Source organism: Colossoma macropomum, unplaced genomic scaffold, assembly GCF_904425465.1.
Source record: "Colossoma macropomum unplaced genomic scaffold, Colossoma_macropomum, whole genome shotgun sequence".
Taxonomy (NCBI): Eukaryota; Metazoa; Chordata; class Actinopteri; order Characiformes; family Serrasalmidae; genus Colossoma; species Colossoma macropomum.
In genome coordinates, this window is record NW_023495346.1 from 78,169 (window position 1) to 95,196 (window position 17,028).

Consider the following 17,028-nt stretch of genomic DNA (forward strand, 5'->3'; position numbering starts at 1 on the left):
GCTGGCTCTGGATATGACTGGTTCCTCATGGAAAATGTTTGCCTTCATCCCGTTCCACAGGACCTCTATTTAAATATTTTCACTCCCTATGGTTTGTAATCTCTCTACATAGTGTCTGTACCCTATGCAGCTCACTTTGCAGGGAACCAGTGTTGAGGTGCACATGAAAATTGGGTTTCACGATTGAAAATCAAAAGCATTTTGCCAATAACAATTTGAAGCCTGTGGCTGTATTATTGTATGTAACTTCAGATTTCAAGTTGATGTTAAAGAAATTTTCCTCCTATCTCCTGTGTTAATGTCCACGTTTGAAGTATGGTTTGATGAAGTCAGAGCTAAGCTGCTAGACCAGTATAGTGTATGTTTTTCAAATGTTATGGTTTTACGTCTTCTATAAGCTTAAAGTTGACCTGCATAGGGTATGTATATGATTTAGTTTGCTGATTTAGCTGGCCTAACAGGATAACCAGTTTAACGAAGCTAATCTATCAGTCTAGTCCAGCTGGACAATGACCTTGATCTTCTTAGACCAGCAAGAATATAGCTAATAGCCATCAAAGACCAGCTAATTGTAGCGCCTTCCCTGTTTTACTGCGCCCATTTCAACACAGTAAGAAGTTGTTATTTCAACCCGTTTAAACAATTCTGTTACGTCAGTTTGGAAACTGATGTAACAGAAGTAAACTGGTTCAAGTTTCCATGGTTTCCATCCAATACTAAACCCATGATTCATACATGAAGGCCACAGCTTGACTATGAAACAATATGTAAAAGGCTAGGGCAAAGTTATTTATGAATAAGGTTATACATGAGTAGATTTGCTATAGATACAAGCTGTAAACGGTCTTGAGCCCCTAAAGTGATGTAATTTTTGTCTTGTACCTCAATCCCAATGTCATGTTTATATAAGTAGTTTAGGTCAACAAACTAAAATTCCTTTCCAGGTTCCAACTAGCACCAGATGTATCCAGGCAGTTGGAATAAAATCCTGGGGAGGACTAATGATGTGCTTGTAAATCACTAGTAGTTAAAGATTTTGACTCCTATCTTAAAATACCTACAAGACAGTCTGTCTTCATTCCATTCCACAGGATCCGTAAGCAGTGCTTCTGGCTACGCCGGGAACCTTTGCTACTGTTCCTCTCCTACCTGAGAAGAACAAGGAGGATTCTAAGGCTGGACGGCAGCAGGAGAAATAGTTTGAGGAAGCAGAAATTGTGGAACCAGGACAGCTGAACCTTTTTACCATCAAATTTGATGTTGACATTCGATGAATGTGGTTAAAACTTTCTCTGTTACTAGACATGACTAAGCTGTGACTTTTTAACTGATGCAATTATTCATAACAATTACACACATCACTACAATTGAGCAAGTTAACCCACAGCAGCAAAAACACTAAAATAAAGAGATACACAAAGTAAATTGCAATAAAATAAAACACAAAAATAATAATTTATTAAAAAAAGTAAATAAGAGTCAATAGTCATTATACCATAATAGTAATATCATAATGATAACCAAACATTGAGGAACTTTGAGGATTCAGATTTAAAGATTTGAGAAAAGTATTGCTCATCTGATGATCATTTTAAGCGATGTAACCCAGCGCTCTATTTCTATTTTAATCTCTGATATTTTTAATGGAATTTGTAAAATTATTGTTTATGAATAAAATGTTTAAAATAAAATAATTACCAACATGCCCAACAGCAGTGTTAGAATTCATAGTCTCAATCACCATTAAAAAAGACACACAGCACAAGTCCTTATACTTTATTAAAGGGCTGAATTTGGCCACAACCACGCTGTACACAAAGAGAGTTTTGTCCAACAATTCACTCTAAGCCTCGCTGTGTCTTGCCTCCCATGCCATCAGCATTAGTACTTCCTAATCTAACAGAACACAGCCAGCGGGCTAACCCTGCCATCACAACATATGGAAAAGACAATACCTGCTGTAGAACTAATACTCTAAAATTAACATGCAGAACACTTCGCAAACACACTACAATGTGTTTCATAGTAAAACTCTGACTCTGATTGCTATTACTAATCCTCTTGTGGATGCACAGGAAAGCTTAGCCGTTTATGATGAACAGCCAATCACATGAAACACGAAGAGTTGAGCAGCTTTTTTCAAAGAAGGAAAAAATCTAATTAGAAAGCAAAGCATTTATAACAAAAGAAAGCAACACTGTTAGTGTTAATGTTGATTGAAATAATAATTGCTCTATATTCTTAATATCTATGGAGTATGATTTTCTTCCTCTGGTTGAAAGTCAGTCTTCATGTGATTGACGTCACAAATGTCACACAAAACAATAAATAAATAAATCAATGGAGGGGTCTGCCTCTGTCAATCCCTGGTTTGTCAGAAGCTCGCCCTGATTGGTCCAAGAGCTGTTTATGATCTGAAATCCTAAACTTAACCTGCTCTGGATCAGGCAGTCAGTCAATACAGGCTCCATTCAGTGTATCCCGGTAAAAGTGATCCAGGTTAAAGTTACCTGGCCAAGTCATAAATCCTGCTTTGTGAGAGGAACGAATACTCAGGTGGCTAATCAACTGGCTGATCTGAGCTACTATCCAATCGTAGCGCAGTGGGAGGGGTTTGCCGGAATACGGGCGGGATTAGAAATAACGGCCCTGGTTCCAGTGTGGAAGCCCTTCAGTCCGTTCAGTGGCGGCGCTGCATTTTTCAGTGTATTTCTCCCCCAAAGCGGAGAAGCAGAGGATGATGCAGGGCACAGTCGGATCACAGTGCTGCTGCTGTTGGATAGAGAGAAACAGGAGCTGCGCTGCTGTAAGTGTGGAGCTGTTCAGCACTTCTTCACATTGTTTATGTTTATACTGCGTTATTGACTCTCAGAGAAATGGTTGGAGATGTTCGTCTGTTAAAAAGCAGGATGGACACTAACAGCCTCGTCCAGACTTCATTGGCCTTGTTTGCGTTTCCCTGCTGTGTTGTTAAACTGAGAATTTACATGAACTTAACACACGAAACAGATGCAAATCGATATTAAAACTATGTACAAACGCCCGTTTGGAGGAGCACCACCAGAAACGCTTAATGGTTTCTATGGGCTTTTTCAGCAGGGTAGTTTGTAGTCCTTTCTCAGTGCACTCCTTTATTTCTTATCCTTAAATTTAATGTTGAGGCTGTACATTTTCTTACATATCCATATGTTTAGTTTGCATATGTACAATTCTGTATGAAGTATTTTTTCTCTCTCTTCTTCTGTAAATATTGTGTTACACCTGTAGATTATGTTACTAAACCTTAAGAGCATTTAAATACACGGACATCCTTTACATAGTTTGCATATGTACCAAAATAAATAAATAAATAAATAAATAAAATTCATAATTAAATTGTTAAGATGTAAACAAAGTCATCTAGTTGTGGTTTAGTGTGAAATGCTCTGTTTTAGAGAAACTTACAGAGTCAGAATTGTTTACAGTGGTGGTGGTAGAACCAGACGTCTAAACAGTTTAATGCATTTAAAAGCGAGACCACACAAATGTTATTACATAAAATGATACGATGTACAGCACACAAACACCTCACAAAGTGCATATTGTTCTGTAGTTTTAACTTCTCAATACAATCAAATTAAACACTGCATTCTGAAGAATGGCCTTGTTTATATTAGCATCATAATTGATATGTCAATAAGGCCTAATGAGTTCAGTAAGCTTTGAGACTGGAAGGACATCCAACCATTTGCATATGGCACAATTACTATTTTGTCTGTTTTGCTTAATCAAATGCAAAGTAACTGTGCATTAACATTTGCAGAAAGAAAAGATTGCTGAAGAGGTGATGATCACTTGTTTTCACTTATTAAATCAACAAAATATGCACTTTGGCCTGGGGGTGGTGTGGTCCAAACTTTTGCATACAACTGTGTGCACAGTATGTAGCTAACAAGCCATTTACTTACATGCTGCAAGGCAGTTGGGTTACAAATTGTTGGGACTGCTCCTCGTCTCAAACAGGTTGTAAGAAAAAGGTACTAGCTTCTCTTTGTAGAGTGAGTTATATACCTGTAGATTTATGTGTGGTTATTTCCAAAAAGATGTCATGTTCATAAGCATGGATGCAAGTAGAGGTTATGCAGTATATGCAATGCATGGTTGTGCCAAAGCCACGGTTTCAGAGAAGAGAGTTAAGTTAATAAACCTAAAATGCAACCCATAATGAAACCCAAGCACACTTTTGAATACTGATAAAGGAAATTAAATGATAAATGCTAAATTTCATTGCTTTCATTTTAGTTTAACGTTTTTGGATCAGTCACCCCGACATCATAAAATTTCAGTGCAGAAGAACAGGATGGATTCAAAAGTGACATCACACTGCATGTTAATTTTCAAACAAAAAAGAAATATTAGCCAATGGTGTAGTGCAAAAGCAAGGCACATACAACACTGTAAAACATATAGGTAAATAGGTTTATGCAGATGCATGTTTTAAAATGAAATTTTATATATTATATTAAAAAATCTATTACGTTTTGGTTATTATTTGGCCATAGTTGGCAGGTATCAGTACAAGCCTTTATCTAACCTTCACATGTTCAAGTGAATGAAAGTTTAACAATTCTGTATTAGTTATGTATTTTTTATTTGATCTGAGATCACCTGCAAATTGTGCACTTTATGTACAGTCCCCAAGTAGTTGTGTCATACTTTCGTTGGACTTTATATTGATTGTTGTTTTTTCCATTTCCAGAAATGAACAACATCCTAACATCCACTTTCCTGTACTCCACTTTACCTCCACAAACACATCAGGAGATGCCACCAGAAGAACACGTCAGGCTGCTGAAATCAGAAGAGATAAAACATGAGAATATGGAGGAGTCGCATGAGTGTGGGAAGAGTTTTAAACAAGAGAATCATCTCAAATCACACCAGTGCACTCATTCAGGAGAGAAGCCGTATCACTGTTCAGAGTGTGGGAGAAGCTTCAGGCACTCTAAAACTTTAAAAGCACACACTTGCTCCAGGATGGAGGATGGTTATTCTATAGATGTAGTTCTTGAACCCGATAATAGTGAAAAAGCAGAAGATCTCGCTCTGGTCAGCAGTCTAAGCACCTGTGCACCCTCATTTGAAAGGTATAAATGTATTGATTATTTACAGAGAGACTAATAATGCATTAGATACACACATTGTTTGCACATATAACAGCCATAAACCAAGGTCAAATTTAAAGATACCATGAATATCCTTTATCTATATAGAAAATCTTATCCAGGTTCACTGAAAATGGACCTGAATAATCCAACTGGAAAAGTTTGGTGAGATAAACTAACCAGTTCTATAATGGGGTATTCCAGTTTACTTTGTAAATATCACCAAACTGTGCTTCATTGTTGTAAGCCCAAGAATTTTCAGCTTTATTGCTGCTTTAATCTCTGACTATTTAGTCATGTTTAATTTTTGTTTGATCTTAAACCACCTGAATGGGGTGTAGCTGAGGTATAGCCCCAAAAACAATTTTGCTCTACTTTTGTTGTGTTTTGAATCCCTTAAATGGCCATTGGCTCACTGCCAGGCCCAGTTTTATTACACACTTCTACGCTGTTAGAAATAAAGGTTCTGTGCAGATACATTTTTTGTTCGTCAAGGTACAAACAATGTAAATGTGCCCTCAAAGGTACAACAGCGGCTTTAAGTCCAACTGTGAACGTTGAATAAGTTTTTCCTGGTGAAAAGTACATATTTGTACCTTTCCTTAACCTGATGTTTTAAAACACAACAATAAAATAAAAAGCCTGGAGACGAGACGGGCTTTGTGGAGTCAATACACCAAAAAAAATCTATTCAATTGATTATGGTACAATTATGTGCCCTGACTAGAGGTACTGAGATGTACCCTTGAGGGTCCCACCTCAGTGACATGAGGGGTACTGCCCCAGTGACAGTTTTGGGCCTTTGTTCTGAGAGTGATAACCTAAGAATAGCTCAGCCAGTTTGCATTGAAGTCCCTGTAGTTACTCAATAATAAGCCTTAGTATGTAATAATACTGGTATTTTAAGGGGTTAAACTCAGTTTTTCCATGATAATAAGTTATTTCCATTTGTTTTCTTGAGATCTTGAAATGTTAATGCCATTTTCATGACATAATGAATGTTATCTTGATAAAACAACATTTATGTTGTGTTCACAATCTTCAGGAAACATTGGTTTTGTCATGAATATGACAAATGTCATGAGATATTTATACAATAACTAGTTATCATGGAAAAACCAGAGTAAAAACATGTGAATTCATGGCCCTTTAGGGCTTCCGTATATTTCACATTGAATTTTGAAAATGTATTAATTTTCCTTTTGTCCTCCAGACGTTCTTGTTCTCCTGGTGTTAACTCAAATTTACCTCCACAAACACATCAGGAGTTGCCACCAGAAGAGCTGCTGAAACCAGAAGAGATTAAACAAGAGAATATGGAGGAGCCATATTGTTGTTCAGAATGTGGGAAGAGTTTTAAACAGGAGAATCATCTCAAATCACACCAGCGCACTCACGCTGTGGAGAAGTCATATCAATGCTCAGAGTGTGGGATGGGTTGTAATAATCAGAGTAGTCTTCTAAGGCACCAGAGGGTTCACACTGGAGAGAAGCCGTATCAGTGCTCAGAGTGCGGGAAGAGTTTTAGTAACGGTTATAATCTCAAAAAACACCAGGTCATTCACACAGGAGAGAAGCCTTACTGCTGTTCAGTCTGTGGGAAGGGTTTCAGTAGATATGCTACTCTCCAACTACACCAGCGCACTCACACAGGAGAGAAGCCGTATCACTGCACAGAGTGCGGGAAGAGTTTTCGTCAGCAGAGTAATCTCCAAGTACACCAGCGCATTCACACGGGAGAGAAACCATATCAGTGCTCAGAATGTGGGAAGAACTTCAATCGACTGGATGTTCTCCAACACCACCAGCGAGTTCACACAGGAGAGAAGCCTTTTAAGTGCTCAGAGTGTGGTCAGAGTTTTCGTCAGCAGAACAATCTCCAAGTACACCAGCGCATTCACACAGGAGAGAAGCCCTATTGCTGCCCATACTGTGAAAGGAGCTTCTCTAGACACAGTAACCTCAAAGAACACCAGCGCACTCACTCAGGAGAGAAGCCGTATGAGTGCTCAGAGTGTGGGAAGAGTTTTCGCCAGCACACTAATCTCCAAGTACACCAGCGCATTCACACAGGAGAGAAGCCGTATAGCTGCTTAGAGTGCGGGAAGGCTTTTAACCGACTCGACGTTCTCCAACAGCATCAGCGAGTTCACACAGGAGAGAAACCGTATGAGTGCTCAGAGTGTGGAAAGAGTTTTTGTCAACAGGGCACCCTCCAAGTACACCAGCGTATTCACACTGGAGAGAAACCGTATTACTGCTCACAATGTGGGAAGATGTTTAGGTACTCAAAAAATGTTGCGGTACACAAGTGCACTAAGAGTGAGGAAGATAATTCTGCAACTGTGGTTTGTGAACCTGATTACAGTGAATAAGCAGAAGATCCCACTATGATCAGGAATCCACACCTTCATGCTCCCACAGTGTTGGAGGGAGAAAAACAGGAGTTAGACTGTTGAATGTAGGGAACTGTTCAACACTCTATTGACAATTTGCAAGGCTGTGCCATAGATGTCCGCTTTTTAAAACATAGGATGTAAAAGCCAACACTGAAGCAGCCTTTGTCCAGAGATGTCTAAGTAGCCTGTTAGCCCTTGTGGCTGTGTTGTTGTTTGATAGTAGTGTTTTCATAATTGTGTTTGGTAAACATAGTATTTTGTGAATTTAATTTTAGGATTTACATGATACAGACTCAAAGTAAAGTTACATCTACTTCTTCATTATCAGTTTGTGCACACATGAAGCAAATCAATACTAAAACAATGTGGAAAGAGAGATTATGCCATATGGGAAGTGCAAGTTGAAACAATATTAAAAGATATGGATATAAATTAAAGTTCTGCCTCCCTTCATTGCACCTGTCATGTCCACCTGGTAGCATGTGCAGGTCTGTTCTGAGGAGACTATTGTCAGTGTCTTTTTTCGCTTCACTTTTTTCAAGAAGTACTGCTCAGAGACCGTGTCTGGCTCTGTCAGTTGGGTTTCACAGCTGCAAATCAGAACTGTTGCCTAGATTTTAGTTGTAAATAGTTCTTATTTTTTATTTTATTTATTTATTTACTTTTTACCTTATGCAGTCTAACTTTTTAAGTTTCAGTTACATCATATATCCTGCTTTGTTAGTAAACCACCATGTATGAAGTAGAGCTTTCATGAATTAAGAGCTTGATGTACATAGGGTATGTTTCTGTTTGAGCTTAATTGTTTAGCTGGCCTACAAACATGACTGGGGTCATAGCCTGACTAGTCAACCACCTTGACTGTCCTAGACCAGCAAGAATCTAGCTAATCACTAGGGCCCTGTTTTTCCCACCTTGGAAAAGGTGCAGTGTTTTCCATACCCAGTGCTGGAGTGGCCCAGAACTGCAGTATTGTTTACTTCTCTCTGATTCAGGTGGTTAATACACTGAAATGTTAGGCCTTGCACACAGGATAATAAACTGCGCGGTCTGAGGGTGGGCCAGCTGTGGCATACAAAGAGCAGGCTGCTGACCTTATTGAGCCAGTAGACCGACATATGCTTACTACCTGGGGTATCAAGATTATATTGACATCCTTTTTTTCACACAAGCCCAGATTTAGGTTCTTTAGCCAGAGTATATCAGCGTGGCAGAGTATCACAAATACACTCGACAACGCAAAATACCACTACATAATGTGGCAATTTGTATGTATGTACATTATAAGAGACTATCTGGGGACATCTTGAAGAGATATATATATATTTTTTAGTTTTTTACTACTTCCACAAAGTCATTCAACTGTGAGGAGGTCAGAACATCTGTATTTTTCACAATGTCATGAAAAAGTATTTGCCCCTTTCATTTTCTGTTATCGCATATTTGTTTCTCACAGTGAATGCTTTTAGATCTTAAAGTATTGCATTAAACAAAGATACCCTTTTCATGAATAAAAATCATGTATTAAAAAAGTAATTTCCCTCACATTTCAGCAACAAATTAATGGAACTGAATTGATAATGCGATTCAGCTGTTTGAACCAGGTTTAAATGGGGCCAACTCTCCTGCTGAATGTTTGCCTCACTCATATTGAGGTTTACCATCAGAGGGATGTAGTCAGTAGTGTTTTTACAAGCTCGCTAGGCCATGACCAGAAGAAAATTCAAAAGAGGTGAGAACAGCAGGTGAAATATATCAGTTTGGAAAGGGTTATGAAACAGTGTCAAAGCTTCTCAGAATGACAGTGAAATCCATTATTTCAGCAGCAAATAGAGCACAGTGGCAAATCATCCAAGCAGCACTAGAGGATCCGGGAGAACATACAAGGAAGCGTGGGTCTTTCTAGCCTCAGCTCAGGTCAGTGCTCATGACAGTAAGAAAAGAACTGGGCGAAAGTGGCATTCATGGAAGAGCAACCAGGCAGAAAACACTGCTAACCAAAATAAATGTTGATGCTTGTCTCACATTTGCAAAAAAGTGCCTGGGCAATCTCAAAGCCTCTTTTGGGTGATGTTCTATGAACAGACCGGCCTGAAGTCTAACTTTATGGACAATAGACGTCTCTTCATATCTGCTATAAAGCATGTCCTGCATTTCACAATAGGAACATCATACCAGCATTCAAGCGTGTTTGTGGTAGAGGGAAGGTGTGGGGGTGTACTGCTCACAGTGTTTAAAAAGCACCAGTGGGAGGGTAGCTCACTTCTGTGGTTGATACACAAAAATCTGCACATTTACACATGAATTGTGTATTGCTTACACTAGAAATCAAATCAAATAAATCATGAAATCTATCAAATAAAAAAAATATCTAAAATATGACTTTTTAATATTTAGTCATGTATTTACTATTTCTCCCATCTCATTTATGTCATCACATGTCTTTCATTATGATGCTATAAAAAATACATTTGGGTTCTGAGAGGATGTTTTTTGATTGTCATACAAAGATATTAAAATGACGTGTTCTGGATCTGTCTTTGGTTTGTGGGTAGTATTTGATTGATGCAGATGTCTTTCACACATTTTCTACATGTTTTTAACTGACTGTGTTTTTTTTTTTTTTCAAACAGCTATTGTTACAGCCTAGACTAGTTGGGAAAGATTGGCAGAATGAAGCTGAGTGAAGCTGCTGTAACCGTAAGACTAGGACTTATTTTAAACACCTATCAATTGTCACTATGTTACAATTAGTAATTCTGCACATTAAGCTTACCAGCTGATGCACCTTTTTTCACAAAGTTCTCACCTGTCTGAAATCTTTTAGAATTAGGGTTCTCAATCCTGGGGACTCCAAGCTATGTGTGTTTCCTGCTTTCTCTCATTTAGCGCATCTGATTCAACCGATCAATTGATAATGAAACTCCTCACATGCTGGATCGGCTGAGTTAAAGTAGAAAAAAAAACAAAATTGTGCAGAGCATAGAGTCCCCAGAACTGACTGTGGGAACAGAACAAATTGGTTGGGTTATTTCTGCTCCTATGTCATTTTCACTGCATCCCATGGTTGCTATGGTGATATGAATATCTTCTTAAGTAGGAATTCCATTGATTAAAGACACATATGTGCAATTCAGTAGTTGAGATGTGAACAAAGCAATTCTATGTGGTTTGATGTGAAGGTTCAGTGCAAAGAAACTTAGCAACTCTGTGGTGATAAGAATCAGGGGTCACAGTGTCCACAACACATACATAGTCATTTTATTTACTATCCAAAGCCACCAGGTACATGTGTCTTTTAAATTGATTAAATATTAATATAGCAGTAAATTTGGTCAAATTTGTGGGGAGGTGTGTGTGTGTGGGGGGTATTTTGTCTCTCAATGCTTTGCATAAACCTTTCTGCCATGAAGGGCGTTTTTTAAGATGTGTTGTAAACCAAATTCTTCTCAAAACTATTCTAAAACAGTGACATCATGCAGCAGATTTGTGACCTCTTTCGTGCATTAACTTTCTTCTGAAGGAGCTTTTATAAGCGTCTTGGTTGCTATCACCAACACAGTGAACAAGTCTGACCCTGTAAGTTTCTCTATAAGCATTTCAAACCACTCTGAATAACTTTGTTTACATCTTAATTGTAATTATTAAGACATTTTGCAAGAATTTTAAAAAGTTTGGTGGCATTCCCCTTTAAGTCGCCAATTAGCGGACTGCTCTTATCAGCTACTAGCCAATCATAGAGCAGGAGACGGATAAGAATTCAGAAATCAAAACAACACGCTGTCTGTCAGGCTGTGGGCTCATGAGGTTCCAGTGTCCCAGCAGGGGGCGCTAGTTCAGTCGCTGTGGTTCTCTAACAGCAGTGAAGCGGAGAAGCAGCACAGTTGGCTGAGGCCGCTGCTAAAACTGCAGAGAGAAAGAGGAGCTGCGCTATTGTAAGTAGCAGTTGTTCTTCCTCCTCACACTGTTTACAGGGAGATTTAGTCGATCCTTTAATAAATAACTGAGAGAAATTCTCTTTTTAAAGAAGAATGATAAACATGTCAGCCAGTTCAGGGCTTCAGTGGTCCTGCTGTGGGGGCTGCTCTCCTCGCGGTTTTGGCGAACATAGAGCTTTTACTTCATCTCCTATTTAGGATTTACACGAGCTGTACTCGAATAATCCGTGAATTATTCATGTTTACTGTGCTAATTAATGCTGTTATTTAGAGAATGTTTAAATGCTGTGTTGTGGTCTCCTGTGTGGCTCTGTTCAGTTTCACTGTGTCATTCAGTGACCCCGTCTTACTGGACACACACACGAATTAAGAGTTCACACGGCTATACAGCCTTTTAGCTTGAAACAAAATGAAATGTAACGTTTTATTAGCGAAATTTCATTTTTAGCATACAAGACTTAAGTTGCCACTAAGAATGTATGATTTCCTCCAATTCTAGTCAAATCCAAATCGTTAACTTACATGTAATAATAAAAAGGTTTTACATGTAAAAACAATTTTTGCATCTAATAATAAAATCAACGGTTCTATTTAGAACCATGAGTTCTATTTAAAACCATTTCATGCTTAAATGGTTCTTTGCATGGTGAAATGGTTCTTCAGATTGATGGCAAATACTTTGTATATGGTGCCATACAGAGCCTTTTTGAAAATGATTCTGTAAAGCACCAAATAGGTTTCTGCTATTAAAATTTTGACATTGTAACAATAGAAGAACCCTTTATATACAACACGTTCTCCATCAATCTGAAGAGCTATTTCACCATTTAAGCCTGAAATGATTCCATATAGAACTCATGGTTGTAAATAGAACCACTGTCTTGACTAAAGAACCCTTGAAGAACAATGTGTTTAGTTATAATGGTTAATTTTACTAAAATGTACTAAAAGTTTACATATTTATTTTTGTTATTTGTACCATTAACATACTTACTTGTTCAGTTTGTCTTTTTGATATATAAAATGTGGGTTAAAAGCTAAAATAGCTTTTCTTGAGCTTTTCATTGTAGAGGTGGGAATAAGCATCTGTAAATGGTGGATTCAGGTTACCAGAAAACAGTTCAAATACAACTGACTGAATACAGAATGACTGAAAATGAAACAAGCAGCTGGGTAACACATCTGGAAATGAAATGAACAAGTGAACATGTGAAAGGAAAACTGGGAAACACTGTATTTCTTTTCTTTCTCAACCTGTATTTCCCAGTTACCAAATCTATCTCCCAGTTGTCATTTCCATATTTAAATGTATTTTCCAGTTGCCTTTTCCATTTTTATTGGATTTCCCTTTACAGTAAATCAGTACACAGTGGAGGTGAATTCAGGTACTGGCTCAGCCCTATGTACCAGACACTCTGGGACAGTGATGACTCTATTAAATGTGATGCAGGTGCTGAGATAGCATGTAACAGTGCAGTGTCAGCAGTGTTGAATGAACAGCTTTGCCCTGCCTGGTATCCTGCTGGTGTGTATAGGGAGTGCTATGTGCACACTGAGCAAACAGCCTCCCTGGCTGTGCAGCAGCACTCAGCTAGCTTGAGAGCTAAACCCCCATTATTACCTTTGCATTACGGTTACATCTATCTCTCTATCATCTAACTCTATGTAATTACCGGCTGTCTGTGCTACATAAGTCCACATTTGAGGCGCTGGCTAGTACTGAACCTCATTATAATTGCATTAAATGTTTTTAAATGCTACAGAATTCAGACATGGAGCACTGACCTGCACTACCTTTATAAATCTGTATGCTTATTTACTGTAGTAAAGTAATTGACTTTGACTGACTGGCAACATTATTTATAGTCCTTTCTTTTACATTCTGCCACATTTGTAATTACAAAAGTATTTTTCTAAAATATTAAACACAACATGCAGGTAGCAGATTTAGTATATTTTAGTGACAAACAGTACAAACAAAAATAGCCACTGTAAAAGGCAAGAATCTGATATAACAGACATTAAAAACTCACATTATTATTACATTATTATTACCTAGTTTTTCATCTGAATCGATGTAGGCTTTAGTCTTCCAGTGTTATTCCCAACAAGTCAATGGAAATGGAAAAGATGAAAAAAAAATACGTTATTTCCCAATTTTCCGCCCGGTTCCCTTTACTATTTACCATATGTTTCCCCCCAGTTTTGTTTTTCATTACTGAACGTGTTGCCCAATTGCCTTTTCCATTTTCAGTTGTACTTTCAACTGAAGTGTGGCACCCTAGATCTTCCATACCTATAGATACATCAGCACTCCAAAACTCAGTGGATTACATTTAACTGAGAGTAGCTGGGATAAACTGCAGTGTTGGGAAAATACAGTGCTGGAAGAGCCCAGAACAGGATTGTTGTTAGGATTTGAAAAGTTAGATTATTTGGTTGACCAACAAAATCCTTAGTAGGACTGTACAGAATCTATGTTCCATTCCAAATTCCATTTTAAAATTTCTCCTTTTTTTTTTTTTTCGTCAGTGGTAATTTTATAATGTTTTGAATTTGACTTGTGAGTCCATTAGATCAGGTCCAAAGTATTAACTTGATGAAATGATGTGGTAACTTTGGCTGCCAATTACTTTAAACTGCAGGAGTAACATGAGTTCATCTTTGGTTTGTTCATAGACTTTACATCAAAAACTGTTGGTTTTTTTTGGGGTGGGGGGTTGGGGGGGGTGGAGAGGGGTCTACTTATTACTATTGATCATTTTATAATAAGTTAAATTAGACTCATGGGTCATTTAGATTTGGTACAAATTACAAACCTGATGAAATGATTTGGAATTTCGACTGATAATTACTTTAAAATGCTGCAGTAAAATTACTTCATCTTTGGTTTATGCATAGTATAAAAAACTTAGAACCAAAATCTGTTGTTTGCTTGGTCTGCTTATTAGTGATTATTTTTGTTTGTTTTATTTGAAATTACCAGCAATTTTTCTATTAAGTACAGCCCCCAGTTTAGTCATACACTGAATTTATTTTCTTTTTCTCCAAAAATCTTTATTCTAGTGTCCATGAGGTGATGCCACCAGAGGAACTTGTCAGACTGCTGCAATCGGAAGAGACTGCAGAGAAGCCATACAGTTGCCCAGAATGTGGGAAGTGTTTTAAACAGGAGAATCATCTGAAATCACACCAGCGCACTCATGCTGTGGAGAAGTCGTTCCAGTGCTCAGAGTGTGGGAGGACGTTTAATCGACATAGCAATCTCCAAGTGCACCAGCGCATTCACACAGGAGAGAAGCCGTTTCAGTGCACAGAGTGTGAAAAGAGTTTTATTGATAGAGGAACACTGACAAAACATCAACGCATTCATACAGGAGAGAGGCCGTTTGACTGCTCGCTGTGTGGGAAGTGTTTCAGAGACAACGATACTCTCAAAAAACACCACATTACTCATACAGGAGAGAAGTCCTATTACTGTTCGTGCTGCGGAAGGAGTTTTAGTCGATACAGCAATCTCCAACTACACCAGCGCACTCACACCGGAGAGAAGCCCTATGTCTGCTCAGACTGTGGAAAGTGTTTTAATCAGCAAACTAATTTACAAATCCACCAGCGCATTCACACTGGAGAGAAGCCGTATCTGTGCTCAGAGTGTGGGAAGAGATTTAGTGACAGCAGTCATCTAAAAAAACATCAGATCGTTCACACTGGAGAGAAGCCGTATCAGTGCTTACAGTGTGGGAAGAGTTTTACTCAGCAGAGTAACCTCCATACACACCAGCGGGTTCACACTGGAGAGAACCCATATTACTGCTCAGAGTGTGGGAAGTTCTTCAGGTATTCAAAAAGTTTAAAGATACACAAGTGCATGAAGTGGGAGAACGATGATTCTGTGACTATGGTGGTCATACCTGATTACGGTGAAGAAACAGAAGATCCTGCTCTGATCAGCAGTCCAGAGCTTCCTGCTCCCACAGTGTTGGATGGAGAGAAACAGGAGCTTTACTATTTAGCGTAGGGACACTTGGTAACATGGTTTCAGTTGTGTATTCACTGACCATTAGAGAAATGGCTGGACAGATAGCTACTTTTCGAAAAGTGCGTCCTTGCATGCATCCTTTGACCAGGCTTGGCTGAGTAGGCTAACTTGTGGCAGTGTTTTCTTGTTGGGTTTGTAGAGCGTAGGGCATGTTGTTGATGCTTTATTTAAGATTTGCATGATATGTACACACCATTAATAAGTTAGTATGAGAATTTCAAGAAGGTCATGCCATATTGGTTGATAAAAAATGATGGTACGGTCATATGTTCCCATGGGTGAAGATGCCTCCAGGGAGAAGTGCACTCCTACCCCCACTCTTTTTTCTGTCCTGATCAAATAACATCTCATGTGGATATTTGAGTTTGTCAAGATCATTTGATCTCATTTTTTTTTACATGAATTTCAATTATAGTGATCTGTGTGTTTATACCAAGGTGTACACTAAAAGAAAGAAAGAAGGAATGAAGATTAGAGTATGTGCTCTAATCTAATAGAGTGATCATTAGCCTTACTAAGGAGTTTGGCTGGAATATGTAAAGAGTTTATGAACTGTCATGATGAAGATGAGTTCATATGTAGCTAATTTCTCATGTGCACTAATCATTTGCACTTTTCAATCTATGGCACTTAGTGATTAAATGTAACTTTATTATTATTATTATTATTATTATTATTATTATTATCATTAACCACAACAGTGGTTTTAAGGTCCAACTGTGTAAATAATAAATATGTTTTTTTCCAGGTGAAAAGTACATATTTGTACCTTTTCCTAATCTAATGTTTTAAAACATAACAACAAAGTAAAAACGACGGGGTGTGTGGAGTCAGTACAACTTCAAAAATATATTTTCAGTGGATTATGGTACAATTATGTTCCCTGTCTAAAGGTACTGAGATGTAGCCTTGAGGGTACCACCCCAATGACAAGAGAGGTACTGCCCCAGTGACAGTTTAACACCTTTATTTCTGAGAGGGCAGTGAAAACAAAATTGGCTGCTGGTCCAGTTTATTTCCTCTAACTATGTGGGCTTATGCTTCATTATCTGGTACATGTCAAACTTAACATCAGCAGAAAGCTCTGGATTGGATTTCAGAGGGATAAAAGGAATTAATTCGAACCAATCCTGTAACAAATCTAACCTGAAATAGCACACACTCACGCCGTGTGGTGTAATGTTGTTAGCTGTGTATTTCTTCCTGTGGGGTGGTAGAGTGTTTGAATAGTTTGAGCATGATAGCTTACTATTAAGTGAAGTGCTTCAATAACAGTAGCTCATTATAAAGCATAGTAGTCTTTAAAGAAAAATATAAAAATATTGACTTAGTATCGGTCTCAGATACTCCAGCTTTGGTACCGGTATTGGAAAAGAAAAAGGAGTGCAATATCATCTCTAGTAATTGGACATTGGGCCTCATTCACCAGCTGTTCTTAAGAAGAAATTTATTCTTAAAACCCACTTATGCAGTTTTCACGAAGATTCTGACATTCACCAGTGTTT

The 17,028-nt window shown here is 38.1% G+C and overlaps 1 protein-coding gene across 1 annotated transcript; it reads left to right on the forward strand.

Moving 5' to 3' along the window:
* Positions 1–2,664: 2,664 nt before the first annotated feature.
* LOC118801842 (zinc finger protein 271-like) lies at positions 2,665–16,230 on the forward strand. Its single transcript, XM_036562220.1, has 5 exons — positions 2,665–2,806; positions 4,739–5,126; positions 6,358–7,511; positions 11,358–11,478; positions 14,548–16,230. Exons 2-5 carry the CDS (start codon positions 4,741–4,743, stop codon positions 15,500–15,502), a joined length of 2,616 nt encoding a protein of 871 aa, XP_036418113.1. The 5' UTR covers positions 2,665–2,806; positions 4,739–4,740; the 3' UTR covers positions 15,503–16,230.
* The last annotated feature ends 798 nt before the right edge of the window (positions 16,231–17,028 follow it).

Coding starts and splice junctions, on each gene's coding strand:
- LOC118801842 (XM_036562220.1), top strand. CDS start 4,741: ATGAACAACATCCTAACATCCACTTTCCTGTACTCCACTTTACCTCCA. Junction 5,127..6,357: donor TGTGCACCCTCATTTGAAAG/GTATAAATGTAT, acceptor TTTGTCCTCCAG/ACGTTCTTGTTCTCCTGGTG. Junction 7,512..11,357: donor GGTTTGTGAACCTGATTACA/GTGAATAAGCAG, acceptor ATGAGGTTCCAG/TGTCCCAGCAGGGGGCGCTA.